Source organism: Lacerta agilis, chromosome 1 (genome assembly GCF_009819535.1).
Source record: "Lacerta agilis isolate rLacAgi1 chromosome 1, rLacAgi1.pri, whole genome shotgun sequence".
In the NCBI taxonomy this organism is placed as follows: domain Eukaryota; kingdom Metazoa; phylum Chordata; class Lepidosauria; order Squamata; family Lacertidae; genus Lacerta; species Lacerta agilis.
The window spans coordinates 66,842,705-66,859,918 of record NC_046312.1 but is presented as its reverse complement, the minus strand read 5'-3'; the positions used below and the strand labels follow the sequence as shown (position 1 = coordinate 66,859,918).

The 17,214-nt window shown below is 36.3% G+C and overlaps 1 protein-coding gene across 4 annotated transcripts in view; it reads right to left on the bottom strand.

The window, feature by feature from the left end:
• Window positions 1-17,214, bottom strand: part of SBF2 (SET binding factor 2) — a 214,641-nt gene that overhangs the window by 116,695 nt on the left and 80,732 nt on the right. For all 4 annotated transcript variants that reach the window (XM_033152645.1, XM_033152665.1, XM_033152673.1 and 1 more), the window contains exon 3: window positions 8,207-8,344. In XM_033152645.1, coding sequence (XP_033008536.1) covers window positions 8,207-8,344 — 138 coding nt within the window. The remainder of the gene's footprint in view (window positions 1-8,206; window positions 8,345-17,214) is intronic.

The window sequence follows — 17,214 nt, the reverse complement described above, 5'->3', positions numbered from 1 at the left end:
CTCTCTCCCTTTGTGATTATCAGAAACTGGTATTCACAAGCATACTGTCTTCAACCATATAGAAATAACATCCAGGTAGGTTGTGTCCTCCATTGGAGGTTTTCAAGCAGAGGTTGGATGCCATGTCATGTCATGGATGATTTAGCTAAGATTCCTGCATTGCAGGGGGTTGGGCCCTTGGGGTCACTTCCAACTCTGCAATTCTATGATTCTATGATTTTTTTAAAAGTTGGTGACCATCATTACATCTTGTGGGAGTATATTCCATAATTTAACTATGTGCTGTGTTGGTTTGTCCAACATTATTTATTATTATATTAGTTATTAAATTTCTATACTGCCCTTCACCTGAAGACCACAGGGAGATTTACAATATAAAAACACAAAAATACATATAATAATAACAAACAAAAACAAGACCCCACAGTATTTTTTATTATTATTCCCAAATTCCAGTATTATAGGGGAGAAGTGCCATCCACTTTCTACACACCATGCTTATTTTTATGCCCCTCTCTGTCTCCCCTTATCTCACCTTTTCTCTAAACTGAAAATTTCCAAATGCCATAAACTTTCTTCATAGGAAAGTTGCTCCAGCCCCTTGATCATTTTAGCTGCGCTTTTCTGGAGGAGTGATGCAGAAGCATGAGCTTGAGACCACATAGCCTTTTCAGGTGTGGAGACCAGAATTGTACACAGCATCCCATGCAGTCAAACCATAGATTTGCATGACAACGTTATATTTGCAATTTTATATTTATTCCTGTTCCTAATGATTCCTAGCATAGAATTCGCCTTTTGAACACCAGCTGCACAAATGAAAGTTGCCCTTTCATTTGTGGAAATCCTACTCATAATCCAACCCATTGTATGGTTTAATTGTTGTTTTGCTATTAAATACTCCTATTTATTAACTGTATAGTTTGATTTTACTGTTGCAATTTGTTTCTAGCTGATACTGTAAGCTACAATGGGTTCAATTTGAAGGTAAGCAAGATATAATTTTATTTAATTTTTGCAACAACAACCGTGTCTAAAAATTGAAAAAAGGACCCATTTTTTCATAAAGACATCTTATTAAACAACGATGTAAAATTCCTGCAAAGCCTTGGACTGCAAAAATTACTTTGCATCAAAATTAATACAAGTCTTCTGAGCACATTTAGAGCACATAAAATACTTAGTAAGAATCTGATTAACAATTCCAATGTGATAAAGTAATCAAAGAAATTCCTAGAAAACCAAAGCTAGTCACATATACAAACAGAGGTATTACCGACCATGTCATTATCAGAAGTCACAGCCTAAAAGGATAATCTGATTAAACACATGACTTTCAAACTACTTTATTATGAGTACTAACAGTATATGCATTCTCTGAACACACAGTGTAAAGCTAGAAGTCCATAGCCAGTTAATCTTTCGGTTCCAGAAGGCATGAAGCTTCATTTTTTTCAAATTGAGATATGAACCCAGGCTGAATTAGGAAGTTTTCAAAATGCTTTTTAATAAGTCGGGTGGCTTATCTGGGTCTGAACTGAATAGTGTATTCGGTGCTGAAAACTATAGGAAAAATTAAAGTGATGTAAATAGATAGATAAAGACATATTCCCCCTAAAATTAACTATATTAAACATCAGAAAGCTAATGACACTGCCATCTGAAATGTACTCTAAGACATCCAAACAATGAGATTTTTCTTCAAGTCTTTTATGCATGATGACAGCAAGTGCTCCAAAATGAAACAGGCAACAGTTTGTTCTTTGGTGGTCTCCATTTTTTAGCTGATTATTATTCCCAATAGCAACCATTCTACTTGGCTGAATTAAAGTGAGATATGACATAGTGAATCCCAGTGTAAGGGTTTTCAGTGATTGCTCATGTGTAACCATTCAGACGCCGTGGTTTCTAAAACTAAGTTTCTTTATTGTGCATATATGTACAGTGCAGCACCAAGAAATACGTCTAGCTCATCCTTCGGCAGAGTCTGGGAATGACTCTTTCCGGTTCTTTGCCCAGCATAAAAGCCGTGGGATGCAGAACCCCCGCCTACCCCCTCTGCGCCCTCCCCCCCCACGCAAGTGGGGAGATGGAAGAGGCACCTCACCTCCAGTCCCTGCTTGATGCGAGGGCTCTTCTTCCCTGTCAGAGCCCTGACTCCTACTTCCCCGTCCCGTCTCCCCCTCCCCACTAGAGGGATCACTGCCTTCCTCACTGAGCAGGTGGGGCGGGGGCTCGCAATAGGCAGAAAGTCCTGGCAACCCTTTGCGCTGAGGTGAGGACAGCACCCTGACACCCAGAAATGGGATAATATGTCAATTAGGAACATATTCTGAGATTAAAAGCAAACAAAAAGCTGTGTGCTAACACCATGTGTGTCAAGAGTAATTTGTAATAATTTGTCATATCCTTTCTGTCATAAACTGTGTCTCATCTACATCAGCTGTAACAGATGAAGATGGGAATGCTTTAAAATTAATCTCATACACATAGCTCAAAGTCACAGTTCTCTTAGCTAGTTTGTACTTTAGTACTATCATGTGAATAAGCTTTTAGCAGTAGAGTTCATATTAAAGACACAGTCTTCACATGTCAAGCAAAGGAAAACAACAATTTTTTAAAATTAATGAGCTACTTATTAAAATATTCAAAACAACTAGGTCTAGCAGAAGCAAACACAAGGTTGGAATAATATCCTAATCTATTTTAAGTGCTTAAACTTTGTGTACTATTAGTGTAAAATGGATTGTATTTAAAGTAAATGTATGGGGGGAAGCATACTTTAGTACACTATGTGCAGGCTTGGCTGACAAATATTTCATCTTAATGCAGTAAAGACATGTGCTGGATCAGTCTGACCTTGAACAGAGAATAACCAAGCTAAAGCTAGTAAACCCTCTCACATCTAAAATGAGTAGAAAATCAGACTTAAATTTAAAAGATTTACATCTACCACAATCAATTTATGATGAAGCAATTTCATAAAATATTTTCACTGATTTTTATGACATTAATGAGCTTATACATTTTCCTGAAAAAATGGTGTTCACACAACATGTTTAGCATATATGCTTTACATTATTTATATAAACTATTAATGGAACACTAAAGTATTCAAACAAACAATGCAGATGAATTTCTGAAATGCTTATAAGACAAATCAACAGTTTAAAAGACAGAAAGAGAGGTTCTCAAAGGTGCAGTACAAAATAATATATCAGCGTAACATGAATCAAGTGTCATAGCTCTTCTTTAGTAGCAACTGATTTAATCTATTTAAACTGTTTAGGAACTAGTGGCCTTCCAAATTTTGTTGTTCATGCAATTCTGCTCAGCCCTCACCAGCAAAGCAAACGTTCAGGGATTATGAGAGCCATAGTCTACAATCTGGAGGGTATCCTGTTACCTACACTTGGGTTAAACTCATTGCCGCTGGAAAAAATAACTTGCATTTGGCCAATAAATCATCCTTAGTATACTTTTGAGATCCCTCCCTAGCAGTTAAATGTTAATCATGATAAAATTATGACTCTCTACTACCTGAGCATCACATAGGAGACATGTGGAAGCCAGACACTTTTAATCCAATTAATCTAGGATACATACAATAAGTAAACAAATGTGAATCACTTATGTCATAAAGTGAGCAAACACAAAATAGGACTTTCCCACATGTTCAGAGAAGACACATGAAAATATTTTAAAAAATACATTGTTAATCCATTTTTTAAATCTCAATAAACAAACCTGAAGTGTTCCCACAATCACAAATGTACAATAAAACCATCCACCCTGCTTCAAACTATTTTTTTCTGAGAGACCAAAATATAATACTGCTGCTTTAAATCCTAAAAGTTTGGTTACTCCTTTTGTTATGGGTGTTTTGTTTGGAGATCAAACACTTCAGCTCAAATTCCTACTTGGTTGGCCAACCTGGATGGTCTGGTTGAGATTGTGCTTCATTTTAATGTTCTCTTTAGATTATGTGAGTAAGTATACATGTAGGCTTTGCCTCTCCCCTGCAGGCAACAACAATTCCTGAAATTCCCAAACTGAAACGAAGCACAATGTCATGTAATAGTGCATAGCATGGTATAAAACCCTTACTTGGAACTGCCATTTCTCTAGGATGCGGGAAGACTAATTTGTCGCTGAGAATTAGAGTATATGAAAATATAAAGCAGTTTACTGAAACACAGTTTACAAAGACAGAACAAAATAAATTAGAGAGAGAAAATAATCAGACTGCTTTAATATGACTGTTGGCAAACGTAGCTGCCAGTTTCAAATTTTGTAAAAGTTGTATGGCTACATTATTATAAGTTGCATTATAAAAGCAGTTATATAATGGGATATAATGTGAATAAATTGTCTGTAGTGTCAAAAATCTGTTATTTTTATCCAGGCTATTCAAAAGGTTTATGAAAATCTGAAATCTAATCAGGATATTAATCTACACCAAGACTACAGGTAGTGCGTGTAACTAAAGGGTGTGCTACATTTACAGAAGCCCATATTAGCAGGAATTTGGAGAGTAGGGTTTTACCAAGGATAAAGCTAAAAAATGTCTAAGGAAACCTGCAAAATGGTTTTTGGTCACTTTTTACCAACATTGCTGTGAACCTCTATGCCCATGTTTGCTTTCCTGACATACCTGCCCACTATTGCAACAACATAGCTAGAAGAATCAGACATATTCTATGCACCTCTGATTAAAAAATGCAAGAGTATTTAAGAAGCCTAAAATAGATAAGACAATGCCTTTAACATGAAGAACTCCTCAGGGCCACCAACAGACAAACAGTTATAAACTCTTAGCCTCTTAGTTATGCTCTTAATAAATTCATGCACTTCTTCCAGACCACAGAAGCTCTAGAACAATTTTAAAGTATTAGTTCTGGAATCTGAATAAAAGAACTTCTAACCACACTCATGAAGAACAAACAAAAGCAGCCCATTTAATATTTAACTGTGTATACAGCATTTTTGTTTGAATTGCTTTTAAAAGCATAGCACGTGATGCATCAGTGGCTTTGCATTTTAAATCAGCCGATGAATTCTTCTAGGTGTCTTTTACTAGAGAAAGCAGCCAAACTTCCCAATGAAGTGTATTATTACAGACCAAAATATGTGGGAACAACAACTTATGTGTTTTGCCTTCTACTGCCATAACTAAGCAGCCTCAGTTTTAATGTAAAACTTTGCTACTTCACATCTCTTACATTAGAAGGCTTGGTCACATTGGGTTGTTTCCAATATTTTCACACTATGAATGGAAGGAGCTTTAATTTCATTCTTCATGGAGAAAGAATTTTGTTCAGAGAAGGAGGTTCCAGCCTCAGTAACAGCAGCAGAAAGCTGTGGCAGCACACTAACAGCAAAGCATACTACAGAAGTAGTCAACTTTTAAATCCAATATGTATTTTGGTATCTGCCACCTACAAGAGAAGCGCATACATGGCCTTTGTTTTCTGTGAGCTCCTGCTTGCCTTCCTCTGGTGACTACTGATCTAATTTTGAGACCTTAGATGCATGTATTCTGTTCCTGGTGTTATAAAAAGATAATACTGAAATTCTATTCATAGTTACACAGATGTAAGTCTCACTGAGTTCATTGGGGCTCACTTTATGAATATGATTCCTATTCAGATTCAAACATGCTTAGCTTCGGGGAGGTGGTGGTTTCTTGTGTCTTCAGACCATGCTCTGGGAGCTTCTGGGTAGTTAAGTACTGTACAAGATTGGTCTCCAAACCATTTATACTTTTGAGTGTATAATCCTGTGTATGCTTACCTGGGATTGTGAAAATACCACTAAATAAGAGTTGGCCAACTTTCTGTGAACATGCAAAGGATTGCTCTGTAAATCTCACTGCAATCTATCAGAGTTTGTGCTTCATTTTAATTTTCTCTTTAGATTATGTGGTTAAGTACATATGTAGGCTTTACCTCTCCCCTGCAGGCAACAATTCTTGAACTTCCCAAACTGAAATGAAGCCCAATGTCATGTAATAGTGCATAGCATGGTACAAAGCCCTTACTTGGAACTGCCATTCCTCGGGTGGGAGGGACGGACTAATTTGTCACTGAGAATTAAAATATATGGAAATTTAAAGCAGAAACACAGTTTACAAAGACATAACAAAATAATTAGAGAGAGAAAAAGAAAGAAACAGACTACTTTAATATGATATTATCTAATACGAGATTATTACAAACTGCATTATGCATCAAAACATAGCTATCTGAAGCATCATCTTCACTCAGATCAGTCTGCCTGCACACCAAGATCAACCACATAGAGGCCTTCCTCATATGCCCATCTTTGAGCACTGGGTGTATTAAGCTGTGCTTCCACATCTCAGGAATGCAGAGCTGGTTCATCAAGCATCATCCCTACACACTTGCAAGAAGTTTTTAAAAAACACACCTGGTTTTTTTATTAAAAAAAATACTTGACTGTTGCTTGAAATCAGGCTGTGGGGTTGTCAATGTACTTTGTCATTATTTAGTTTTGGGTTGGCTGGACATTTTCCTTTTAATTTAGTTAGCTTTAATTAAGTGTGTTTAATGTGGGTGTGTTATATTTTGATTCATACACCATCTTTGGAAGACATTTGCCTGTAAATGTTGCATTAAAATATTTAATGTAAAATAACCATGTTTATTTTTGGGGATTTTGCATTTTTCTAATTTCAGTGATACAGCTCTTGGTTCAACATCCATAAAATGCATCTGAAATTACATATTTTGAGAGAAAATGCATTTAAAAATACATATTTTGGACAAAACGCATAGATAAATGTGAACTTGCATAATTTTTTCAAATTCACATATTCCTGCAGAAACAGGACAGACTTAGGGATGAACAGAGTTGAAAATGACTCAGACCAGACTTACACTTATCTCTATTAAAATATTACTCCAAACCATTTAATAATTTTTCCTAACAAAACTAGCAACAACCATTAACTTGTTGAAGCTCACTATCATGTTCAATACTGGAAGGTCCTTAGCCTTAGCCAAAGAACAAGTTGGAAAGAAGCAGTTTCAAACACTTTATAATAAATTTCACAATTAAGTGTTGCAATATCTTGGTCCCTAGATTCTCTCTACAAAGCATTCCAAATAATGTGTCATAGAGACATCATTTAAAATTTCCAATTTGGGTAAATAATTTCAGCAAGCATTTTAAACTGTCCAGGAATTAGTAATACACATGTTTTAAAGGGGAACTGCCAAGAAGGTTACACCCAAAATCTAACCTAACTTTTCTATTTTTAGGAATGTACTCACAGATCTAAACATGGGGTGGGAGTTAAGCACTTTAAATCTAAATGATTAAACAAACATGCAAACAGTAAGAAAGTACATGTAATTATGCACATATGTGTACAAGAATAACACGCAAACCCTTACAATTGATATTTCTATATCAATGTCAGTATATTAGCATAGACTATCATCCCATAATGGTTTGTACTATATTGCATTGTATGTACTGTATTGTGTTAATGCTATATAATACATGTATAAAAATAAAATTGTTATGTTTTATTCTATTCCAATACACAGACATCCAGCAGAGGGAGTAATGTGTTTTTAAAATCATTCTGAAATGTAGAACTAAGAACCTGTGTTAAACCACAAATAAGAGAGCAAATAAAAATACCATGTTGAACTGCTTTCTATAAATATACAAATTACATTGAACAGAAACTAGGTTTTTTTGGAGGGGAAGCAACAAAGAAGCATCCCTTTAAATCCTACTACTAAGACTCAAGGGAAAGACGTTGAACATAGAATTATAGCATTGGAAGGGACCCCAAGGGTCATCTAGTCCAACCCCCTGCAATGCAGGAATCTTAGCTAAAGCATCCATGACAGACGGCCATCCTACCTCTTCTTAAAAACCTCCAAGGACTCCTTTCACAACCTCCCAAGAGAAACCACTCCACTGGTTAATGAACCAAATGTAAATTAGAAGACAGTTAAGTACACCAAAATTATTGAAAAATATTTGAGTTTGCATAAATATTTGTTTTAATTCAAATCACCAGTTATTATAGGCCATACAACTGAAGCTGTAGATGAAATGTGCATGAGTGAGGTACATTAAGAGCCGAATATGTGATTGAAGAACTTGTAGAAATGAGTTCCTAGGTTTGTGTGCATGTGCTGTGTGAATGATTCAATAAGATATTTACCTGAAGATTGATCTCTGCTTCATAGAAAGTCAAGCAAGAGCAATAATGCCGTTCAGAGTTTATATCTGTGAGAACCACCACAAAGAACGTAGGCTGCTTCCTCTCTCTGGACAGATGCCATCCTCCAGGCTGACAAAACTATGAACAAAGAAAGCACAAATATAGTTTTAACCCACAGGCCAACCACATTGATTTAAAAATAATAATTTATAATCTGTAAAACTATGATAAATACAAATACTTATAATAGACAGGTTTTTTTATTTTATTGCAGATCTACTTGACAGTTCACAAACGCGGAACACTTGGAAACATTTCTAGTATGGCATATTTTGTTCTTACAATATTGACAGCTGCAGAAATAACTCATCTAAATTATACACACAAACACTTCCAAAACTGTGGCATTTATTTTAATACCAAGATTTTTCAGTTGTAGTGTTGCTCTTCAGAAATCAATGTCTCACCAATAGAAAGGGTGGTGCTTTTTGGCTATTCCATTATTATTTGCCTAGCTACACACATCTTGAGTTCCTCAGGGTCTGCTCTCTAGAATCCAAACTTTGTGCCAGACTTTTGCACAAAGTAACTGCAAAAGAGGACAAAAACTATAGTACCTTACTTTGCAACATCTAAATTAGAGTTTCTGTATTCAAGACTACAAAGTATCAGGCTGCAAAATAGAATAAATCGAAGAACACAAGTAGCAGAAATGCTGCTAATTAATGGAAACTGGAATTCAGTGCTATTTTTGTATTAATCAGATTCCAATCAGTATTTCAATAATGAGGCTAATTTCATCTAACGAAATATATATAAATAGCTTATTTTGCACAGAAGCCCATTAACATATCCAAACAGCTTTCTAACACTATTTTCCATTCTATTACATATTTGACTCAAAATCAGAGATTATTCAGCACAAGGATCTGTGCAGACTAATCCAGATAACATGACACTTGCATAACAAGATCTAATTTGGTTTCTCACAACAGGTCCCAAGAAGTGGTGGTACAGTGTATTTGTAACATTTAATTTGTTAAGCCAGTAGGTATTTTAATCACTGCTTTATGAGATTTTTATCTTTACAAAAAAATAAGTCAAACCTTATTTCCTCCATAAACCTTTAGGAGACTCTCTTGTTCAATGAACTTCAAGTATCTCTCTGGATTATTCCATAATCCATATTTCAAATAACAAAACTAAAATAATACAGAATTAAAATACTGTGATAAACAATCTGCTTTGTCTAGGTAAAAGAATGAATTTCTCAGTGAATGTGGAAGGCTACTGAAAAACGTATTCAAATATTAAAGGAGGATCTTTTTATCGTTTGTTGGGAATATTCAACACAATATGTTTCAATAACTGACCTTACTCAAGGCACTCACTTGTGTATTAACTGAACAGATAAGAGCTGGCCGCAATTCATAAAATGAGTGCATGTTTATGTATATTTTGTAAAGACAAGCATTAAGGTTTTTGTTCCTCTAGTGAAGCTATCTCAAGAGACCCATAGGACTCAGCTTACTGTATAATAAAAGTGTAAGATTTGTAGTGCCGCATCAGAATCCTGAAAGTGCAAGAAGTCAGGGTGAGGTAGTTGAACATAAGAGAAGGTAAGTTGCACAAAAGCAGTGGCTGTGGCATGGAGCTAGAACGGAAGGACACTGAATATAGAAAGTAGTGAGAGAGTTCTCAATAGATGTCAGGAGCTCAGGAAAGGAATGTCAAGAGTGAGGAATTAACTGTTGTCAAAAGTTAGGGAAAGGTGTGTCAATCAGTCCTACATCTCCCAGCTACTCCTAGGTGCACACCCGATGAGGCAGTTGCAGCAACAGAGAGGTCCAGTCCAACTGAGGTCCAGTGCCAAGGGCTTCTGGAGGTTCCCTCGCTGTGAGATGCCAAATTACAGGGAACCAGGCAGAGGGCCTTCTCGGTAGTGGCACCCACCCTGTGGAACACCCTCCCACCAGATGTCAAAGAGAAAAACAATTACCAGACTTTTAAAAGACATCTGAAGGAAACCCTGTTTTTAGGGAAGCTTTTAATGTTTAACAGACCAATGTATTTTAATATTTTGCTGGAAGCCGCCCAGAGTGGCTGGGGAAACCCAGCCAGATGGTGGGGTATAAATAATATATTAGTAGTAGTAGTAGTATCATCTCCCTCCACCCGAGCTGTAAACTGCATGTAACCAGTTTCTGCTCCTCCTACTTCAACCCTCTTCTGGTTTTGTTTTGTTTTTTGTTTTGTTTTTTGAGACAATGGAACAGGAGAGGTGGGGACAGGAGGAGGAGGTAGGCAAGCCCTTAATTCTCCACCAGCCTGACCTATCTTTCCCTTCTCCTGAATCTGTTCTTCACTCTCCAGTCCTGCAGCTTCTCCTGACTCTTATCTCCTGGCTGTTACGGGCTCTCCCAGATCACATATTCCAACCCACCTTCTCCCAATGGCCACTCACCAGTATCCAGCCACCACTACTCAGTGCCTAGCCTGTCCCTGACAATGGACTAGGAACAAGGTTTGTTTTTAAAAAGGTACAGCAGAGTAATCTTAGAATGGGGTTGTCCATGGTAAATAAATGTTTCAGCTAAGATGGAACACATTAGCTCATCTCCTGAAAAGGATGGATTTTAATTTAAAGTTGTCAATTTAACTAACAAAGCTTGTGAACCAGCCAATCCTAGTGACCAAATCTCCAAATTAGCAAATCAAGCATCAATGTATTCCTGGTGGCTACCCTACATTCATGGATATTCTTTCTTCTGGAGATTTGCCAAAAGTGCAGACCCAGGAGCCATCTGGAAATATTGTAAGGCCTTTGAATTTAAAACAGCTTTTGGTGGTTAGCTAAAAACAAATGTAGGATTGATAATTGTGCTTTATATATTTTTGTCAAAACAAAATAAAAAATAAAACAATTCCTTCCAGTAGCACCTTAGAGACAAACTAAGTTTGTTATTGGTATGAGCTATCGTGTGCATGCACACTTTTTCAGATACACTGAAACAGAAGTCACCAGACCCTTATATATAGTGAGACCCTTATATATAAGGGTCTGGTGACTTCTGTTTCAGTGTATCTGAAGAAGTGTGCATGCACACAAAAGCTCATACAAAGAACAAACTTAGTTGGTCTCTAAGGTGATACTGGAAGGAATTGTTTTATTTTTTATTTTGTTTTGACTATGGCAGACCAACAAAGCTACCTACCTGTAACTGGAAATATGTTTGTCAGTTTCACATATGTTATAATAATATATTTTATTGTATAGTGTTACCTACTTTAAGCATTTAGATTAAAGCATGCTAAAGCAGAAATTCTGTATATAAATTTAGTGCATAAGTGAGCTGAGCAAGATTGTGATTGAATTTTTATAATGTACTGTATGGCAGCAAAGAGAATTATTCTTTGAATATTTTTAATGTTTTCGAAGTGCCTTCAGGAACCATCATAAAATGACATTAAGGTCATACATGGAAGCCATATTGTGAGAACAGTTAGTACTTGTGAAATGATATACTAACTTGGATATACTTAACAATCCAGAACTTTCTGCTCATGCATTAATCAGCTTTTTCAAAATGTTCGGTATGGTTTGATCAAACACAATGGCTGTTAAAGATTTTTCCCCCCGTACATATCAAAAACTATCCTATTGTGAATATAAAAGCACAGCTTTCTGTTTCCACAATTTATTTTAAAAAGCCAGCAGTTGCCAGATTGTTGACAATGAAATATTATTTAAGTTATTATATAACATGTTATTGTATACTTCTACATGCAGCATATTAGTAATGTAGTTATATTCCGCCTAATGCATTACAGGGTTATACGTTCCAGTAAAGAAGATAGATGCCATATATTTTCCTATGGGTCAATTTGATTTATCCCTAAAGGTTATAAACTACTCCCTGTAGCATAAAAATATTCAGTTTCAGATATCATCTGAGACAGAGGAAAGGGAATGGAATAAAGTTACATTGTACGGATGCCAGACTGATACTGAAAGTTTTCTTATCAATTATATCAAAATAATTTGTATTTGAGACTGCCAAGAAAAAATTACCAATACTGAAATAATCTGTCGTCATACTGAAGATGTAAAGGATGCCTGCAGTATGGGATATATATAGAATTACAAACAATACAAACAGACTAGCTTTATCTGAAGCCAAAATCCAGATAGACAAATTAAGTACAGTTAGAATTTGGGAAGTGATCTGCATGAGGAGAATGCTATTGTGTAGCTTTTTCACAGTAAAATCTGTGCCCAAAGTGGCTCACAATAAACAAAGTATGTAATATTTCAAAAACAAATTGCTGCAAAAAATAATCTTCATTACTAACTCTGATCCAAAAGGCCACAATTATAGGATTAAATACAGTTCAAAATGGATGGGTCTTCTCACCAGGCTCAATGGCTCATAGCACTTGCAGTAAGCCAAAGGGTTTGCAGAAAAAGTGGGTTTTGGGGAAATATCTGAATGAACTGTAGTAGACTAGCTAGCCCAGGCATTCTCAACCTCGGCCCTCCAGGTGTTTTGAGATTACAATTCCCAGCATCCCTGACCACTGGTCCTGCTAGCTAGGGATCATGGGAGTTGTAGGCCAAAAACAGCTGGAGGGCCGAGGTTGAGGAAGAATGAGCTAGCCAGATAGGGTTTGTCTATTCCACTCACTCAAGCTTGTCTACTGTGATAATTATTAGCACAACTACTTTGGAAGAAGAGAGGTCAGTGTGCTACAGCTGCCAATGAGGCCGGAACAGTCAGCAATAGAAGAGAGGTGAGAAATTATCTGAATACTCTTTTATAGTTGTGGTTGAGCCACCTACTGGGCACCATCCTTTTATCTCATTGAGTTTGGCCCTTCGCTGGCTAAGTTCCATCTGCTAGCTTCACCCAGAAAGCATAATTTTGTGTTTCAGGCAAATAGTATCAAAAAATGACACCATGACAATCATTTACTTTCATTTATTTCTCTACTCCTCAAATTAAGAACCAGCTCAAGAAGTTTCAGAAGAGAATGTTAGATACAAACACTAAAAGCTCAGAATTGATAACAAACAAAAAGCTAAGATCATCATACTTCAGATTCAACAACCTGCAAAGTTACTTCAAAGTGTCTCCTCAGACACCAATAATCTATAACTGAGGAGCATTTAAGAAATACATCCTAATAATTTTTAGCCCCAAAATGTTGGCACTTGGGAATAGCTGAGTGTTCCATCCTATGTTTACAACTGGAGAAAAAAATGGCTGATGTGGCCAATACATGTAGATATCTATCGTTAGAATATTCTTTTCAGTCAATTTATCATCTTCTACAGGTGAAACTCGAAAAATTAGAATATCGTGGAAAGGTTCATTTCTTTCAGTAATTCAGCTGTTAACAACTGCAATTTTTACAGGGTCTACAGGGAAAGGCAGACCCTGTAAAAATTGCAGTTGTCAACAGTCATCAACAGGTTTTCCACACCTATCAGCTGATCACCCATTCCCACCACCCTTCTGAGTAATACCCCTTCCCACTCCTTCACTATATTTAAGGGTCTGGTGACTTCCATTTCAGTGTATCTGAAGAAGTGTGCATGCACACGAAAGCTCATACCAAGAACAAACTTAGTTGGTCTCTAAGGTGCTACTGGAAGGAATTTTTTATTTTATTTTGTTTTGACTATAGCAGACCAACACGGCTACCTACCTGTAACTCAACTTAAAAGGTGAAACTAATATATGAGATAGACTCATGACATGCAAAGCATTTATTTGTTATAATTGTGATGATTATGGTGTATAGCTGATGAGAACCCCAAATTAACAATTTCAACTTTGGGGTTTTCATCAGCTGCACGCCATAATCATCACAATTGTAACAAACAAAGGCTTGACATATCTCGCTTTGCATGTCATGAGTCTATCTCATATATTAAACTTCAGTAGCTAATGAAAACAATTGCTTACATAAATGGACTTTTCCAGGATATTCTAATTTTTCAAGTTTCACCTGTATAATTAGTCATACTGTCTTCACTCATGAAACATCTATGGAAGAACAGTGAAGTAAAATGAGTGGAGATAATCATCTCCAGTGTGTAAATGCCTTATATGGGAAGCTTATCATAACCTTCTCATTTTCTTCCAGTTAAAAGTCCTTCTGCAACTTGAACCATGGCAAGCTTTGTAAAGTAGTATTGGTATATTATACAAAGGCAACCTAAGGCATTCTTTAGCACAATGAGTATGCATAATTAAAGACAGATTATTATGTGTTCTAGTAATCTGGTTTATAGAAACAAGAAAACATGTACTTCACTCTATTTTCTCTGTGCATTTAGTGAGCTACAACTAATTAACAAGTAATTTATTTGCTTGATTTCATGTTATTCTGCTCTTGGGCTATGAAGAAATGGCCTAAGTTAACATTTACTTCTTTTTCATTTTCCAGTGTGTAACTATTATTGGCTGTAATTACTGTAATGTGAGATTTGGAGAAATAAAAAAGGAGCACACTTGTTTATGCAATCTCCATCACATTTTTCAACAGACTGGCAAATTTAACATCATGCTGGAATACTGTGAGAAATTCATTATCATTTTCTAAGACAAGTCAAAACCAATGCCCAGAATACTGGAGTGTTGAGTCATAAATAGTGATCTAAATGTAAAATTTAACAGCTTACAGCCTGGCTTGTTTGGGTAAACCAGTGTACCTGAAACTAATGTTAAATATATACACGAGTGCTGGAGACCGGTGCTGGAATAATTGTTTTTTTAAAAAAATTATTTATAATTATCACTTCTGGTACCCATTCCTCTTCAGCTTCCAGATATCTGCCTCTCAAAAACACTTAAAGAGAAACCCTGGTCCAGTTGGCCACTTCAGTCAACAAACAGGTGGTTGTAATGATGGATATGTAGATAAGGCCAATTTGGACCCTGTGCTGCTACTCCCTGATTAAAGTCAGTAGAGGCTGGCCTATTACGGCAATTAAGGGTTATCCCTACCAACCAAAAAGTAAAGCAATTTTAACTCCTCCCCACCCCTCCAAAAATACTCAATGCCACACTCTTTCCTGTCCCATTAATCCTTCCATCATCCATTTGAATTTCTTTGGACAATCAGTTCTCTGCACCTCAGCTAATCTCAGTCCAAAAGTACTGCTATGGTGAAGAGGTCCCACCCATATGTTTCTAGGCATAAAAACAATGGTATAGTAAATCTGCTAATTTGCTTTTGAAAATAAAAATTTGTCTTTCTTGCAGCATACCTGGAAGAACACATCCTGTGATATGCACAAACATCGCAGAATAACAATAAACAGAAACTCCTTCAACTTCTGAGACACCCTTGCTTACACTGTGACAATCCCCATGAAATGTCAACAAAAATCACACTAATTATCATGAAATTAACATATACCCTAGTGGCATGTCTTCTGTTTTCTGGTGTGTTTGTGGAAGTAATAAAGTTCCAAATTCTGCTGCAAAAGTATCGTTTTTGTTTAATTCATCTTGCCAGCCTTAATTTATGTGCTAGTTTTTCAGTAAGAGCCATTCACTCTTTTACTAAGATGTTAAATTAGCTCCATTAAGATCTTTCCCAAAGGTGACTATGATCATATATGCTGTCACCAGTAGGTAGCCTATTACAGTTTTCCCAGACAAGTTCACAGAATAATTACTGCAAGGCAATACATTTGTTTCATTCTGGTACAGGTCTGTATACCAATCCAGTCTATGGAGTTAAATAGCCTAAGGACATATTGTACTAATCTTAAACAAAATCATCTATCCAGAAACAAAAACATTGCTGTTAAAATGAATGATTCTAAAAGATGAAAACAAACAATTATACAAAGAGATTTGGCTTATTTTATGCAGGTTGCAGGTAAATTAGTTACCGGTAAATATTTTTGTACCAGGAAACATAGGTTGTCCTAAACCCTATGACATTTTAATAACTGAAAATAACTCTGCAAGCTAACTTGCAGAGGACAAAAAACAGCTTTCACTGAGAATCTGGAAAATACACTGCCTAATATGTAGAGGAGGGTTACGAGCATTGAAAGACTCCTGCCCAGTACTGATCTGTTATGAACTTCTGTCTTCCTTTGACATGTATACCTTCAATTGATAACATGTGCAGTTTTTATGTTAGTAACTGAATGCCAAATGCTGCAGCTTATCTCTCTAGACATTGACTTTAAGTATTAAGCGAGGGGTGGCGAACCTGTGGCTTTACAGATATTGTTGGATTGCAATTCCCATCAGTCCCAGAGAGGCGGGCCAATGGTCAGAAAATATTAGAGTTTTACTTCATCAACATCTGGAGGGTCACAGGTCTGTATCCCCTGTATTAAACTGTTTTAATACACAAGCAAAAGGACTATCCACAAAGTATGTCAAACATTAGGGTAATAGCAAGTCTCTTGGAGACTTTTTTATGTTGACAGACCTATTCAGTTCTTTTTTAGATGAACCAGTCATTCTTCTGAATATTTTGTACTGTTTTATTGTATTGTTCTACGTTGTAAACAGCCTTGCTATTTTATGTGAGTGTGTGGTATATAAACACTTTTTTGGGGGGGAGAGATTTTGCATTGATTAAAATGAGGTGAAGTGTAACAAAAGCACCTTAAAGAGTGTGATATACCAATAATTCCACATTACAATCTTGTGGAAGAATTTTGATATGCTGTTCTTCACATTAAATAGTTTTCATTTCTCCTAATGCCAGAAGCCATTGTTTCAATATTTACTTCCTTCTGCCAGCTCAAACTTGCAGACTCAGTTGGTAAGGCATTATGTTGGTAAGTATATTTACACAATAGACCACAATAATTTACCTATTCATTCCATTTTCATCACATTTTTTTTCACAAGACTGTTTGCACATGTGCCTATAAAGGAGAACATGCACATATAAAGACCTTAATTGCACTGAACAAAAGTCAGTGTGGCCCAGCAGGCAGAGAGAGAGACATATATGGAAAACGTAAG